Source organism: Panthera onca, chromosome B3 (genome assembly GCF_046562875.1).
Source record: "Panthera onca isolate mPanOnc1 chromosome B3, mPanOnc1 haplotype 2, whole genome shotgun sequence".
Lineage (NCBI taxonomy): Eukaryota > Metazoa > Chordata > Mammalia > Carnivora > Felidae > Panthera > Panthera onca.
The window spans coordinates 131534516-131550033 of record NC_138344.1 but is presented as its reverse complement, the minus strand read 5'-3'; the positions used below and the strand labels follow the sequence as shown (position 1 = coordinate 131550033).

Genomic DNA, 15518 nt, shown 5'->3' with positions numbered 1-15518 from the left:
GGCTGTGTTTCCATGAAACTTGGTTTACAGACACTGAAATTTGAATTTCCTAGAATTCTCTCATATCTCAAAACGTTGTCATTTAAAATTTTTGTCCAACCATTTAAAAAGGTAAAAACCATTCTTACGTTTCCAGACTGTACAAAAACAGACAGTGGTCCCGGTTTGGCCCACAGGCTGTGGTTTGCTGACCCTTGTGGTAGAGCATAAAGTCTTTGGTAAATATAATTGTTATCGAAATACTGAAAGTTTTCCTTTGGAATCAGGAAGAAGACAGTGATGTCGACTTTCACCATTATATTTGTCACCATTATATTCAGCTGTAGACTAGAAATCTTTGTCAGCACAGTAAGACTATATCTGTGTAATATATTTATATAAAGATATTTGGTTTGGAATGGAAGAAACAAGTGTCATTTGCTGATGTTATGATTATATATGTATAAAATCAAGAAGAAAATGCAGAGAAATTATTGGAATTAAAAAGATAGTTTAACAAATTTCCTAGCTATAAAAAATATATACAAAATCATTTTTCTTATAAAACATCAACAAATAGAATGTTTAAAAAGAAACTGCTCAGGGGAAGAGAAGGCACACACCAGTCTGGCTGTGGCCCCAGCCACCGGGGGCTGGGGGCAGACATCAGGTCTGACTGCGGCCCTGCCCACCAACGCAAGTTATTCAAGACAGCACAGGGGAAGTGCCCCGCAGTCCCGTCCCAACCCAGGGACTATCCAAAATGACGAAACAGAAGAATTTCCCTCAGAAAAACGTCCAGGAAATAACAACAGCTAACGAACTGATCAAAAATGATTTAAACAATATAACAAAGTGAATTTAGAATAATTGTCATAAAATTAATCGCTGGGCTTGAAAACAGTATAAAGGACAGCAGAGAATCTCTTGCTACAGAGATCAAGGGACTAAGGAACAGCCAGGAAGAGCTAAAAAATGCGATCAATGAACTGCAAAATAAAATGGAGACGACTACGGCTCGGATTGAAGAGGCAGAGGAGAGAATAGGTGAACTAGAAGATAAAATTATGGACAAAGAAGAAGCTGAGAAAAAGGTAAAAAAATCCGGGAGTGTGAGGGGAAAATTAGAGAACTAAGTGATGCACTAAAGAGAAATAATCTACACATAATTGGCATTGCAGAGGAGGAAGAAAGAGGGAAAGGTGCTGAAGGAGTACTTGAAGAAATAATAGCTGAGAACTTCCCGGATCTGGGGAAGGAAAAAGGCATTGAAATCCAAGAGGCACAGAGAACCTCCTTCAGACGTAACTTGAATCGATCTTCTGCACGACATATCATAGTGAAACTGGCAAAATACAAGGATAAAGAGAAAATTCTGAAAGCAGCTAGATATAAACGTGCTCTAACATATAAAGGGAGACCTATAAGACTCGTGACTGATCTCTCTACTGAAACTTGGCAAGCCAGAAAGGAATGGCAGGAGATCTTCAATGTGATGAACAGAAAACCCATGCAGCCGAGAATCCTTTATGCAGCAAGTCTGTCATTTAGAATAGAAGGAGAGATAAAGGTCTTCCCAAACAAACAAAAACTGAAGGAATTCGTCACCACTAAACCAGCCCTACAAGAGATCCTAAGGGGGATCCTGTGAGACAAAGTACCAGAGTCATCGCTACAAGCATGAAACCTACGGACATCACAATGACTCTAAACCCGTATCTTTCTGTAATAACACTGAATGTAAATGGACTAAATGCGCCAACCAAAAGACATAGGGTATCAGAATGGATAAAAAAACAAGACCCATCTATTTGCTGTCTACAAGAGACTCATTTTAGACCTGAGGACACTTTCAGATTGAGAGTGAAGGGATAGAGAACTGCTTATCATGCCACTGGAAGTCAAAAGAAAGCTGGAGTAGCCATACTTATATCAGACAAACTAGACTTTAAATCAAAGGCTGTAACAAGAGATGAAGAAGGGCATTATATAATAATCACAGGGTCTATCCATCAGGAAGAGCTAACAATTATAAATGTCTATGCGCCAAATACAGGAGCCCCCAAATATATAAAACAATTACAAACATAAGCAACCTTATTGATAAGAATGTGGTAATTGCAGGGGACTTTAACACTCCACTTATAGAAATGGATAGATCATCTAGACACACGGTCAATAAAGAAACAAGGGCCCTGAATGATACATTGGATCAGATAGACTTGACAGATATAGTTAGAACTCTGCATCCCAAAGCAACAGAATATACTTTCTTCTCGAGTGCACATGGAACATTCTCCAAGATAGATCACATACTAGATCACAAAACAGCCCTTCATAAGTAGACAAGAATTGAAATCATACCATGCATACTTTCAGACCACAATGCTATGAAGCTTGGAATCAACCACAGGAAAAAGTCTGGAAAACCTCCAAAAGCATGGAGGTTAAAGAACACCCTACTAAAGAATGAATGGGTCAACCCCGCAATTAGAGAAGAAATTAAAAAAATATATGGAAACAAATGAAAATGAAAATACAACAATCCAGACGCTTTGGGATGCAGCGAAGGCAGTCCTGAGAGGAAAATACATTGCAATCCAGGCCTATCTCAAGAAACAAGAAAAATCCCAAATACAAAATCTAACAGCACACCTAAAGGAAATAGAAGCAGAACAGCAAAGGCAGCCTAAACCCAGCAGAAGAAGAGAAATAATAAAGATCAGAGCAGAAATAAACAATATAGAATCTAAAAAAACTGTAGAGCAGATCAACGAAACCAAGAGTTGGTTTTTTGAAAAAATAAACAAAATTGATAAACCTCTAGCCAGGCTTCTCAAAAAGAAAAGGGAGATGACCCAAATAGATAAAACCATGAATGAAAATGGAATTATTACAACCAATCCCTCAGAGATACAAGCAATTATCAGCGAATACTATGAAAAATTATATGCCAACAAACTGGATAACCTGGAAGAAATGGACAAATTCCTAAACACCCACACGCTTCCAAAAATCAGGAGGAAATAGAAAGCTTGAACAGACCCATAACCCACGAAGAAATTGAATCAGTCATCAAAAATCTCCCAACAAATAAGAGTCCAGGACCAGATGGCTTCCCAGGGGAGTTCTACCAGACGTTTAAAGCAGAGATAATACCTATCCTTCTCAAGCTATTCCAAAAAATAGAAAGGGAAGGAAAACTTCCAGACTCATTCTATGAAGCCAGCATTACTTTGATTCCTAAAGCAGACAGAGACCCAGTAAAAAAAGAGAACTACAGGCCAATATCCCTGATGAATATGGATGCAAAAATTCTCAATAAGATACTAGCAAACCGAATTCAACAGCATATAAAAAGAAATATTCACCATGAACAAGTGGGATTCATTCCTGGGATGCAGGGCTGGTTCAACATTTGCAAATCAATCAATGTGATACATCACATTAATAAAAGATAAGAACCATATGATCCTGTCAATCGATGCAGAAAAGGCCTTTGATAAAATTCAGCAACATTTCTTAGTAAAAACCCTCGAGAAAGTCGGGATAAAGGAACATACCTAAAGATCATAAAAGCCATTTATGAAAAGCCCACAGCTAACATCATCCTCAATGGGGAAAAACTGAGAGCTTTTTCCCTGAGATCAGGAACACGACAGGGATGCCCACTCTCACCGCTGTTGTTTAACGTAGTGTTGGAAGTTCTAGCATCAGCAATCAGACAACAAAAGGAAATCAAAGGCATCAAAATTGGCAAAGGTGAAGTCAAGCTTTCACTTTTTGCAGATGACATGATATTATACATGGAAAATCCGATAGACTCCACCAAAAGTCTGCTAGAACGGATACATGAATTTAGCAAAGTTTTAGGATACAAAATCAATGTACAGAAATCAGTTGCATTCTTATACACTAATAATGAAGCAACAGAAAGACAAATAAAGAAACTGATCCCATTCACAATTGCACCAAGAAGCATAAAATACCTAGGAATAAATCTAACCAAAGATGTAAAAGATCTGTATGCTGAAAACTATAGAAAGCTTATGAAGGAAATTGAAGAAGATATAAAGAAATGGAAAGACATTCCCTGCTCATGGATTGGAAGAATAAATATTGTCAAAATGTCAATACTACCCAAAGCTATCTACACATTCAATGCAATGCCAATCAAAATTGCACCAGCATTCTTCTCGAAACTAGAACAAGCAATCCTAAAATTCATATGGAACCACAAAAGGCCCCGAATAGCCAAAGTAATTTTGAAGAAGAAGACCAAAGCAGGAGGCATCACAATCCCAGACTTTCGCCTCTACTACAAAGCTGTCATCATCAAGACAGCATGGTAGTGGCACAAAAACAGACACATAGACCAATGGAATAGAATAGAAACCCCAGAACTAGACCCACAAACGTATGGCCAACTAATCTTTGACAAAGCAGGAAAGAACATCCAATGGAAAAAAGACAGTCTCTTTAACAAATGGTGCTGGGAGAAGTGGACAGCAACATGCAGAAGATTGAAACTAGACCACTTTCTCACACCATTCACAAAAATAAACTCAAAATGGATAAAGGACCTGAATGTGAGACAGGAAGCCATCAAAACCCTAGAGGAGAAAGCAGGAAAAGACCTCTCTGACCTCAGCCGTAGCAATTTCTTACTTGACACATCCCCAAAGGCAAGGGAATTAAAAGCAAAAGTGAACTACTGGGACCTTATGAAGATAAAAAGCTTCTGCACAGCAAAGGAAACAACCAACAAAACTGAAAGGCAACCAACGGACTGGGAAAAGATATTTGCAAATGACATATCGGACAAAGGGCTAGTATCCAAAATCTATAAAGAGCTCACCAAACTCCACACCCGAAAAACAAATAATCCAGTGAAGAAATGGGCAGAGAACATGAATAGACACTTCTCTAAAGAAGACATCCGGATGGCCAACAGGCACATGAAAAGATGCTCAACGTTGCTCCTCATCAGGGAAATACAAATCAAAACCACACTCAGATATCACCTCACGCCAGTCAGAGTGGCCAAAATGAACAAATCAGGAGACTATAGGTGCTGGCGAGGATGTGGAGAAATGGGAACCCTCTTGCACTGTTGGTGGGAATGCAAATTGGTGCAGCCACTCTGGAAAACAGTGTGGAGGTTCCTCAAAAAATTAAAAATGGACCTACCCTATGACCCAGCAATAGCACTGCTAGGTATTTACCCAAGGGATACAGGAGTACTGATGCATAGGAGCACTTGTACCCCAATGTTTATAGCAGCACTCTCAACAATAGCCAAATTATGGAAAGAGCCTAAATGTCCATCAACTGATGAATGGATAAAGAAATTGTGGTGTATATACACAATGGAGTACTACGTGGCAATGAGAAAGCATGAAATATGGCCCTTTGTAGCAACATGGGTGGAACTGGAGAGTGTGATGCTAAGTGAAATAAGCCATACAGAGAAAGACAGATACCATATGGTTTCATTCTTATGTGGATCCTGAGAAACTTAACAGAAACCCATGGGGGAGGGGAAGGAAAAAAAAAAAAAGAGGTTAGAGTGGAAGAGAGCCAAAGCATAAGAGACTCTTAAAAACTGAGAACAAACTGAAGGTTGATGGGGGGGTGGGAGGGAGTGGAGGGTGGGTGATGGGTATTGAGGAGGGCACCTTTTGGGATGAGCACTGGGTGTTGTATGGAAACCAATTTGACAATAAACTTCATATATTGGGGGAAAAAAAAAACACTGCTCTAAAAACACTTAAAAAATCTAGTTTTGCTGATCTTGTCCTAACCTCTTGGGGTAGATTTCTGTTCATTAAATTGTAGCATTTGTTTTTACAATATCTGTATTTAAAGTTCCTCCTAAGTACTATTTCAGCTGAATCCCACAAGTTTTGATATGAAACATTTTATTGTAACTTGAAAATATTAACTAATTTTCATTTGTATTTTTTCTTTGTCCTTTAGGTTATTTAGAAGTATAATTCTTAATTTTTCAAACAATGGCATTTTCTACTTACCCATTATAGATTTCTAACATTAGAGTCTGGAACAGACTCTGAATTTGCATAGTCTTAAATGTTACTCTTAAGTTTAAAGACTATAGGGACGCCTGGGTGGCTCAGTCGGTTAAGTGGCCGACTTCGGCTGGATCATGATCTCGCGGTTTGTGAGTTCGAGCCCTGTATCGGGCTCTGTGCAGACAGTTCAGAGCCTGGAGCCTGCTTCGGATTCTGTGTCTCCCTCTCTCTCTGCTGATCCCCTGCTCATGCTCTATTTCTCTCTGTCTCTCAAAAATAAATGTTTAAAAAAAATTTTTAGACTATATATATAGTATATACCATATACCACTATACCACACGCACGCACCCCTTATATATACCATATGTATGTATGTGTATATGTATATATACATGTGTGGGTGTGTTTATCCCCTTTGATCAGAGTAGAAATCATCTACCTAAAATGAATGATTGGAAAAACTTGATTTCATTACAATTGGAATTCTTATCTTTTAAAATATGAACAGTATTCCTATTTTCATAGATAAGATCTCCTTCTGACAAAGCAAAGTGTTAAAATTCTAGATTCATATTACTTTCTTAAAATGAGATGATTATTTTAATCAAAATCTTTTCAGAGTTCATCATTTTTTTAAGCACACAGTGGTTAATTATTCTTTTAATTAAATGTTACAGGATATGGAGTCTAATAGATCATGCACTAATAGCAAGGTGTAATATGGAAGAACCCATTCGTTGTGCAGCTGTAAATGTAGATGGAATCCATCTTGCCCTTGGAATGAAGGATGGCTCATTCACTGTACTTAGAGTAAGGTATGATATTGGAGTAGGAATAAAAACAGTAAATTTTTTTAAGTGAGACTATATAATACTCATTGTTTTTACCCATTTCCTTTCCTCCCTCCCTTCTTATTAATATATATACACATACACACATATATATCAGATATTACTTTTATTGAATATTAAGTATATTAATAAAAATGGCTTTGTCAGAAAGTGGTTAACTCAAAAACCTTGGTTTTAGGGGTTAAGAATGTTTAGTGAATTAATGGCTAAAATTTTGAGCTACAAATTTGGGTTTTGACTTCCATTCCTTGGTAGTATTGATTTTCAGTAATGATCCTCTGCCATTGGTGGGTGGGGGGTAGCCTTGGGGCAGTTAAAAATGGGTGAAATGTTTTTTGTTATTTGTAGCTTTATTCTTTGAAAAAAAAATGCCTACTTTTTTTTTGTTTGCATCATTAGAAAAGTTGAAAGAATTTGTTAAAGCAGTTAACATCCTGTGTTGAATTGTAGTTATGGTGCATTCAACTGAATTCTGTATAGCTATTAAAAACTTTGCTGTAGATCCATGTGTGTTCATAAGCATATATACTTACAGAATCCTTCTCCTTAGCCTAGTGAGTGGTAGGACCACCTTTTTATTTGCCCAGTCCAGAAATCATTAATTCATTTCTCTCTTTTGCCTCCCTTGTATAGTTAATCACAGAGTTCTGGAGAATCTACTTCCTGAGTAGTCTTCAAATTAATCTGCTTCCTCCCATTCTCACCATTGTACTGTTGTATGGGCTTCTGCAATCTCCTAACTGGATTGGTGCAATAGTGTCTCAGCAGGTCTCCTTACCTCCTGTTTTGCTTCTTTCAAGACTTTTTCTTATTCACTCTTCAGTTCACTATTTTTAAACACATTTGTTTGCAGTCCTCCTCTTCCTAAAATACGATAAAAGCTTAGCACTGTCCTTAAGTGGAAGTTCATAATCCTTAACATAGCCAGTAGTGCCCATTTCCAGCCTGTTTCTTTCTACCTCAGTCTCTTTCTTTCAACTGTATAAAACATCTTTCGCTTCTTCAGGTACCTCGTGTTCTCTTGTACTTCTGTTTCTTTTTTCTTTTTCTTTCTTTCTTTTTTTTTTTTTTGTACTTCTCCGTTTCTCTAGACACTGACTCTTTTCTGGGACAGATTTTTACAATGAGATATGGTAAGATTTTTCTCTTGTACTGCTTTTTAAATTGTGATAAAATATGTGTAATATAAAATTTACCATCTTAACCATATTTTAAAATTCAATGGCATTAAGTACATTTACATTGTTTTGCAACCAAGAATTTGAGATGCTTGGAAAATGTCTAAGAGTTCCTCTTGTTTAGCTTGTATGCATTAAAAATAGTGATTATTTTTGTTAATTGTACATTTATTTCACCTTTCAATTATTTGCAAGTAACTAGGTGAATAAGTTCTTATTTCTAATAAGTCAGTGTTTAAGCAACTGAGTCCAACATTGCTGACAGGATCACTGGAGTGGTGATTATGACTGCTGCATGCCTTTGTAGTTTAACCACAAAACTTTAACTCAATATTTTTTTTTTTTTTTACTTTCTATAATTTATTTATTTTTATAATTTACATCCAAGTTAGCACATGGTGCAACAGTGATTTCAGAAGTAGATTCCTTAAGCCCCTTACCCATTTAGCCCATTCCCCCCCACAACCCCTCCAGCAACTCTCATTTTGTTCTCTAAGAGTCTCTTATGTTTTGTCCTCCTCCCTGTTTTTATATTATTTTTGTTTTTTATTATTTTGCTTCCCTTCCCTTATGTTCATCTGTTTTGTATCTTAAAAGTCTTTGTATGAGTGAAGTCATATGTCTTTTTCTAATTTCACTTAGCATAATACCTTCTAGTTCCATCCACGTAGTTGCAAATGGCAAGATTTCATTCTTTTTGATTGCTGAGTAATACTCCATTGTATATATATACCACATCATCTTTATCCATTCATCCATTGATGGACATTTGAGCTCTTTCCATACTTTGACTATTGTTGTAACTCAATATTCTTAATCCTAAATTCACCTGGTCACTGTTTCTTCTTGGTTTGTGGTATATATTCTCTATACCATAAAGCAAAATTCATAAGTGTAGCTATACTAACGTACCCTCATATAATGACTGGAGGAATATTGAATAGATTTGAATCTAATGCACTGGTTATTATTACTATTTTTTTTTTTCAGTAGGCTCCAGGCCCAGCATGGAGCCCAATGTGGGGCTTGAACTCACGATCCTGAGATCAAAACCTGAGCTGAGATCGAGAGTTGGATGCGTTTAACCAACTGAGCCATCCAAGGTTCCCCCTAATACACTGATCCTTTTTTATTTAAAAAAAAATTTTTTTTATTAAAGAACGAACACCTGCATGAGAGCATGTGCACAAGAGTGCATGAGCGAATGCGGGGGAGGGGTAGAGGGGAAGAGAGAGAATCTTAAGCAGGCTCTATGCCCAGCATGGAGCCCCATGCAAGGTTTGATCCCATGACCCTGGGATCATGACCTGAGCGGAAATCAAGAGTCGAATGCTCAACCAACTGAGCCATGCAGGCACCCCCACACTGATTCTTAAATTGAGGTACAAGGTGATGTGCCAGCACAAAGTTACATAACTTCTAGAGCATCTCTTCCTTGTGATTAAAACTGTTACCAATTTTATATTAAAATAAACATAAATATCGTGGGATTAAATGAAAAAAGTGCAAATATTTTTAAAATTAGAAGATACATACATGTAAAACTTTGACTTATGGTGGGCTGCATGGTGTGATGCACAGCAGACTCCTCAGAGGCACTCATTCATTCTCATGAATAGTTAGGAAGACTTTAGAGGAAGAGCTTAATAAGCATAGTTAACAAATTTCCTGGGGGATAGAATAAAGTTTCTTGCAGGGTATGGAATAGGCTTTGGTTGTAAAAACATTGTCATTTTAGATTCTACCAGTGGCTAGCCATTTGTCTCTTTCTGACCATGTCACTACCACATTATGTCAACTTTAAAAGGATTAAGATAGGGGTTGCCTGGGTAGTTCAGTCGGTTAAGTGTACAACTCTTGATTTCGGCTCAGGTCACCATCTCATGGTTTGTGGGATCGAGTCCCTGGTCTGGCTCTGCACTGACAGCACAGACCCTGCTTGGGATTCTCTCTCTCTCTCTCTCTCTCTCTCTCTCTCTCTCTCTCTCTCTCTCTTTCTCTCTTTCTCTCTTTCTCTCTTTCTGTCTCTCCCCTGCTCATGCTGGCACACTCTCTTTTCTCTTTCTCACAAAATAAATAAAATAAACTTTAAAAAAGAAAAAAAAGAAAAAAGCTTTTGCTAACACTACCCTGTCTCTAAGGCCAGGAAACATCAGTCTTCATCTAGGTTGATACTCAGCAGTATTTGGCCCCCTTAACCACCCCCTCCTTTTCAAAACATCCTCTTCCCAGACTTTGAATGTTAATTCTCTTTCTCTTTTCAGCCTACTTCTGCTTCCATTTTCTTTATAGGCTCATTATCTTCTGCCTACCAGTAGGTATTGGAGGACATCAAAGTTCATGCCTAGGCTTGTTGTTCTTCTTACTGTATTTTCTCCCTTAGATAGTCTTATCCTGCCTCCAGTTTCAGTTTCCAGCCGTAGCCTGATGGTTCCAAATACGTTCCAAGGTCTCACTCTCATCTCTCCTCTGAACTCCAGCTGTGTATTTCCAGTTGTTTATTTAACATCACTTGGGTGTCTCAGAGGCATCTGCAATACAGCGTGTCCCAAACTAAAACTCAGTTATAAGGCATCATTGAAAAAATTGTTTAACTTTACTGGTTGAAATGGTCGTTAATTGGGAAGAATTTGTATTGTATTATAAAAGCTCGAAGAGGTTAAAATAAAAATAATTAGCGGTGCCTATATAAAGATATACATTCAAATGTCTTACTGAATACAAATCAATTCCTCTTTTCCTTATTTCTTGAATGTAATTTTGCACATTTGTCTGATTATAAAAATTTATTTGAAAATCAGTGTTTGTAATTAAGCATTTTTCATAAACTCAGTATTTCCAAGGAACTTCATCATAAAAATCTGTGATTTTATTTCCTTTATTGTATGAAAATTTAGTATGAATCTTTAAACTACCTTAAAGTAATTAAAAAACTAAAATTCAACATTTTCTTCTACTTCCAGCATATTTGGTCCTCTTATATTTCTGTTCAACAAAATAATTGTTCCTGAATTAATATTTGTATCATTTATATTTGTTTTATAATTTATAAATACTTGATATAGCCTCATAGTCATTTTAGACACATTTGAAAACTGAACTAATTCTCAAATGACTTGTTTTCACGTGGTCTCATTTTTTCTTTACAGAGATATGACCGAAGTTGTACATGTTAAAGACAGGAAGGAGGCAATTCATGAGTTAAAATATTCCCCAGATGGAACTTACCTTGCTGTTGGATGCAATGACAGCTCAGTTGATATCTATGGCGTTGCGCAACGTTATAAAAAGTTTGGGGAATGTGTTGGGTCGCTTAGTTTCATCACTCATCTTGACTGGTCCTCAGATAGTAGATACTTACAGACAAATGATGGAAATGGTAAAAGACTTTTTTATAGGATGCCAGGTAAAAGTTTCTAAGTTTCTAATAAATTAATATTATTATTTATGGATTTTTAGTACCTGTAAAATATTTTAGAATTTGACGAGAAATAGAGTATAAAATACATTTGATTACAGGAAATTAAAGAAGATCTGAGCTCATGTTTCAGGCATTATGATCTTTTCCATCAGGCTGCCCTATTGAAATCTTTTTGGTTCTTCATTAAAACTTCTTTGCTTGGAGGATCTAAAACCTACTTGATGTTGAATTCCGTGCTATGTGAGGAGTATTTGGTAAAGTCCTACTCTGTGTTAGAAAGTCAAAGTGCCATTTTTATGGGTGGAACTAATTAAATATAATTGCTAACAATGCCTTACCATAAATTGTTTGGGTTTTTTTTGTGGTTACCTCAAATAAATTTTGTAAATATCCATTCTATAGCTAAAACCCTAAATTTGAGAGAGTTGCCACCAAAGATTTGTAAAAGAATTAGAGCAACCATCAAAATGTTATCTCTCAGTACCTCAGTTAGTTGGATGCTTAATGAATTAGTCACTAGTTTCCAACAACTTATTTAATAAAACTAGCTGCATAATTAAATTAATGCCTCTCCCTAAAAGTTTTTTATTACCAATGTGTGTGTAATTAGGACCGAATCCTAACGCCCTGATCCCTAATGTAAATGTATTACTCCCTGGCCATCCTTCCTTCATGGTCCTTCAGTTTTCTTTTTTTCTCTCAACCATGTATATTCTTAGGTTTCTCGTTTAAAAGCTGATTTGCCACTTTCTTACAGCTTTTACTTGTTCTTCTGATTTACAGTGTTGTGACTAATCTGGCATGATTTTAGTAGGATTAATGTTTATTCTCCACTTGAGCGAACCTGCTAAGCTACATCAGAATCAAATCTGTGTGTCTCTAATTTGGGTAGTGGCGTTTTAAATAATTTCCTTTCATTTAGTTTTCTTCTCTCCTTACCGTATTCACCTACCTATTCATGCTACTCTCCTTTAACTGTAGTGCGAAGAAATTTTGGAGTTTACCATGTTATCAGTATAATTTATGCTTGAGAAAAAATAAAATGAAATAACTTCTTAAATTAAGACTATTATTTATTTTTAGGAGGAAAAGAAGTGACAAACAAGGAAGAAATAAAAGGTGTTCATTGGGCTTCATGGACATGTGTTTCAGGCCTTGAAGTAAATGGAATTTGGCCCAAGTATTCAGATATCAATGATATAAATTCAGTAGATGGAAATTATATTGGCCAAGTTTTAGTTACAGCTGATGACTATGGAATTATAAAATTATTCCGATACCCTTGTTTAAGAAAAGGTATTTTTTCTTTCAAAATACTATTAAGTAGCTCGTCTGTTATAAAAGACTTTTAGGAGCACCTGGGTGGCTTAGTCAGTTAAGCATATGACTCAGTTCGTCTCAGGTCATGATTCATGGTCCTATGAGTTTGAGCTTTGTGTCAGGGTCTGCGCTGACAGTGAGGAAGCTGCTTGGGGTTCTCTCTCCCTCACTCACACTGTCTGTCTGTCTGTCTCTCTCAAAACAAATAAATTAATTACAAAAATTGTTTTAAGTAAAAGACTTTTAAGTTCTTGTAGAAAATTAGTTGAGATAAAAGGGTTTATATTTTTTTAAATATGTATACTAATTAATTGGTGAAGGGTTGCATGAAAATGAACAGAATTAGCTACATTTATTTTGCTAATTTAAAAATTGTTTGTTACCGTTATTTTGGACATGAAATTTTTATTAGAAGATTATTTTTGAACTCACATATTAAGAATTTACTAATACTTTACCTCTTCTTAAAGAATCATTTTCTCTCCACTCCCAGAATTATTTGATAGAGTCAGACTATACAATGATAGACACACTTTTCTTATTTCTAATTATCTTTAATCATTTAACTTGTTAAACATGTATCTTTTAGAAGACATTTTTTCTCATGGCTTTTTCTCAAGAATCTCTCAGGTCATAATTTGGAACCTGTTGGTTTCTTGGTTGGTTTTCATGTACAGGTGTGTTTTTGTTTAAATCCTTAACATATATCGTTTTGGCATTTATATACTTTGTGTAAACAGTCAGGGTAAGATAAATAAGAGGTCTTATCATTGTTTATTTTCTACACATTTTATGTATCACCTTTTTTTCTTGGATCTCTACTTAAATGATGATATTAAACATTCTGTTCATAGACTTGGGGATAATTAAGTGAAATACTGTGTATTACTGTGTGGAACAAAGCATGGGACAAATAAATATTTGAGTTAGCTTATAACAAGTCCATAAGTACTAAAATAATTATATGAATAGACAATTAGTATCAGGAATTAGTTTCCTGGAAACCAAAAATAAAATAAAACAGGACACAAAATAATTTTCATCATAAGTATTTTAAGCCTTTTTTTAACCCTTTTAATTTGAGTGTAGTTGATATACATGTTTTGTTTTTTTAAGTGAACTTGTCTCATCATGGGGCTCAGATTCATGACCCCAAATCTAGAATCGTGTGATCAACTGAGCCAGATGTTTTTTTAAAAAGTGTTTTTCACTATTCAGGGAAAGCAGAGTTTTTTTTCTGAGATTTAATTTTCAAAGAATTCTCTCATATAGCATGGAGCTTTAGATTAGGTGCAGTGAGTATATTCCTAGGGCATTAATATCTGTAGCAAATGTAGTAATTATTTTTACCTGGTCATTGGTAAAAGCTTTTAGATACATGTTAAAATGCAGTTCAGTAAAAAGTGAACAGCTGAATAGTTGTGTTTAAGTAGGTAGTTCAGATATGTCATTTGCAAAGGAATGGGAGAAGATATTTGCAAATAACATATCGGATAAAGTGTTACTATCCAAAATCTATGAAGAACTTATGAAACTCTACACCCCCAAAATAAATAATCCTGTTAAGAAGTAAGCAGAAGACATGAACATTTTTCCAAAGAAGACATCCAGATGGCTAACAGACACATGAAAAGATGGTCACCATCAGTCATCATCAAGGAAATACAAATCAAAGCACAATGAGCTACTACCTCACACCTGTCAGAATGGCTAAAATTAACAACTCAGGCAATAACAGAGGTTGGTGAGAAATGTGGGAATGCAAACTGGTGTAGCCACTCTGGAAAACTATATGGAGGTTCTTCAAAGGTTAAAACAGAACTACCCTACGTCCCAGCAATTGCACTACTAAGTATTTATCCAAAGGAATCAAAAATACAGATTCAAAGGGGCATATGCACCCCAATGTTTATAATAACATTATCAACAATAGCCGAACTATGGAAAGAGCCCAAAAGTCCATTGACGGTTGAATGGATACAGAAAATGTGGGAATATATATACAGTGGAATATTACTCAGCCATCAGAAAGAATGAAATCTTGCCATTTGCAATGACGTAGATGGAACTAGAGTTTATTAAGCTCAGTAACATAAGTCAGTCAGAGAAAGACAAATACTATATGATTTCACTTGCTATGTGGAATTTAAGAAATAAAACAGATGAATATATGGGAAGGATAAAAAATACAGAGAAGGAACCCATAAGAGACTCTTAATTATGGAGAAGAAACAGGTTTGATGAAGGGAGGTAGGAATGGGGGGTGGGCCAAATGAGTGATGGCTATTAAGGAGGGCACTTGTGATGAGCACAGGTGTTAAATGTAAGTGATGAATCACTAAATTCTACACCTGAAACCAATTTTACCATATATGTTAATTAACTAGAATTCGATTAAAAACTTGAAAAAAAAAAAATAGGTAGTTTATGTTGAACTTAAGGGCCCAATTTTCCTAGAATTCTATGCTAGCGTTTCTGTTGTGCCTTTACACTAAAATGGTAAATTCCAGATCTTGCCACCTCTGGGGTGTTGTCGATTCCTACTTGCAGGATTTCAACTTCCTAGCTGAAACTGCATCATCCGTAAGTAATGCTAAGTGTGTTAATAAAGCCTAGCTAAATCTCTAGTAATTAAAGTATCCTGTTTCTGGATCCCACCACGTAGCCAGGACATGAGAGTCAGTGGCGCAAAAGATTTTATTATGGGGGCGCCTGGGTGGCTCAGTCGGTTAGGGG

General features: G+C 36.1%; 1 protein-coding gene across 7 annotated transcripts in view; it reads left to right on the top strand.

Annotated features, from left to right (window-relative positions):
- Positions 1–15518, top strand: part of EML5 (EMAP like 5) — a 179158-nt gene that overhangs the window by 54146 nt on the left and 109494 nt on the right. For all 7 annotated transcript variants that reach the window (XM_060620490.3, XM_078447924.2, XM_078447925.2 and 4 more), the window contains 3 exons: positions 6690–6827; positions 11191–11447; positions 12546–12758. In XM_060620490.3, the coding sequence (XP_060476473.2) occupies positions 6690–6827; positions 11191–11447; positions 12546–12758 (608 nt within the window). The remainder of the gene's footprint in view (positions 1–6689; positions 6828–11190; positions 11448–12545; positions 12759–15518) is intronic.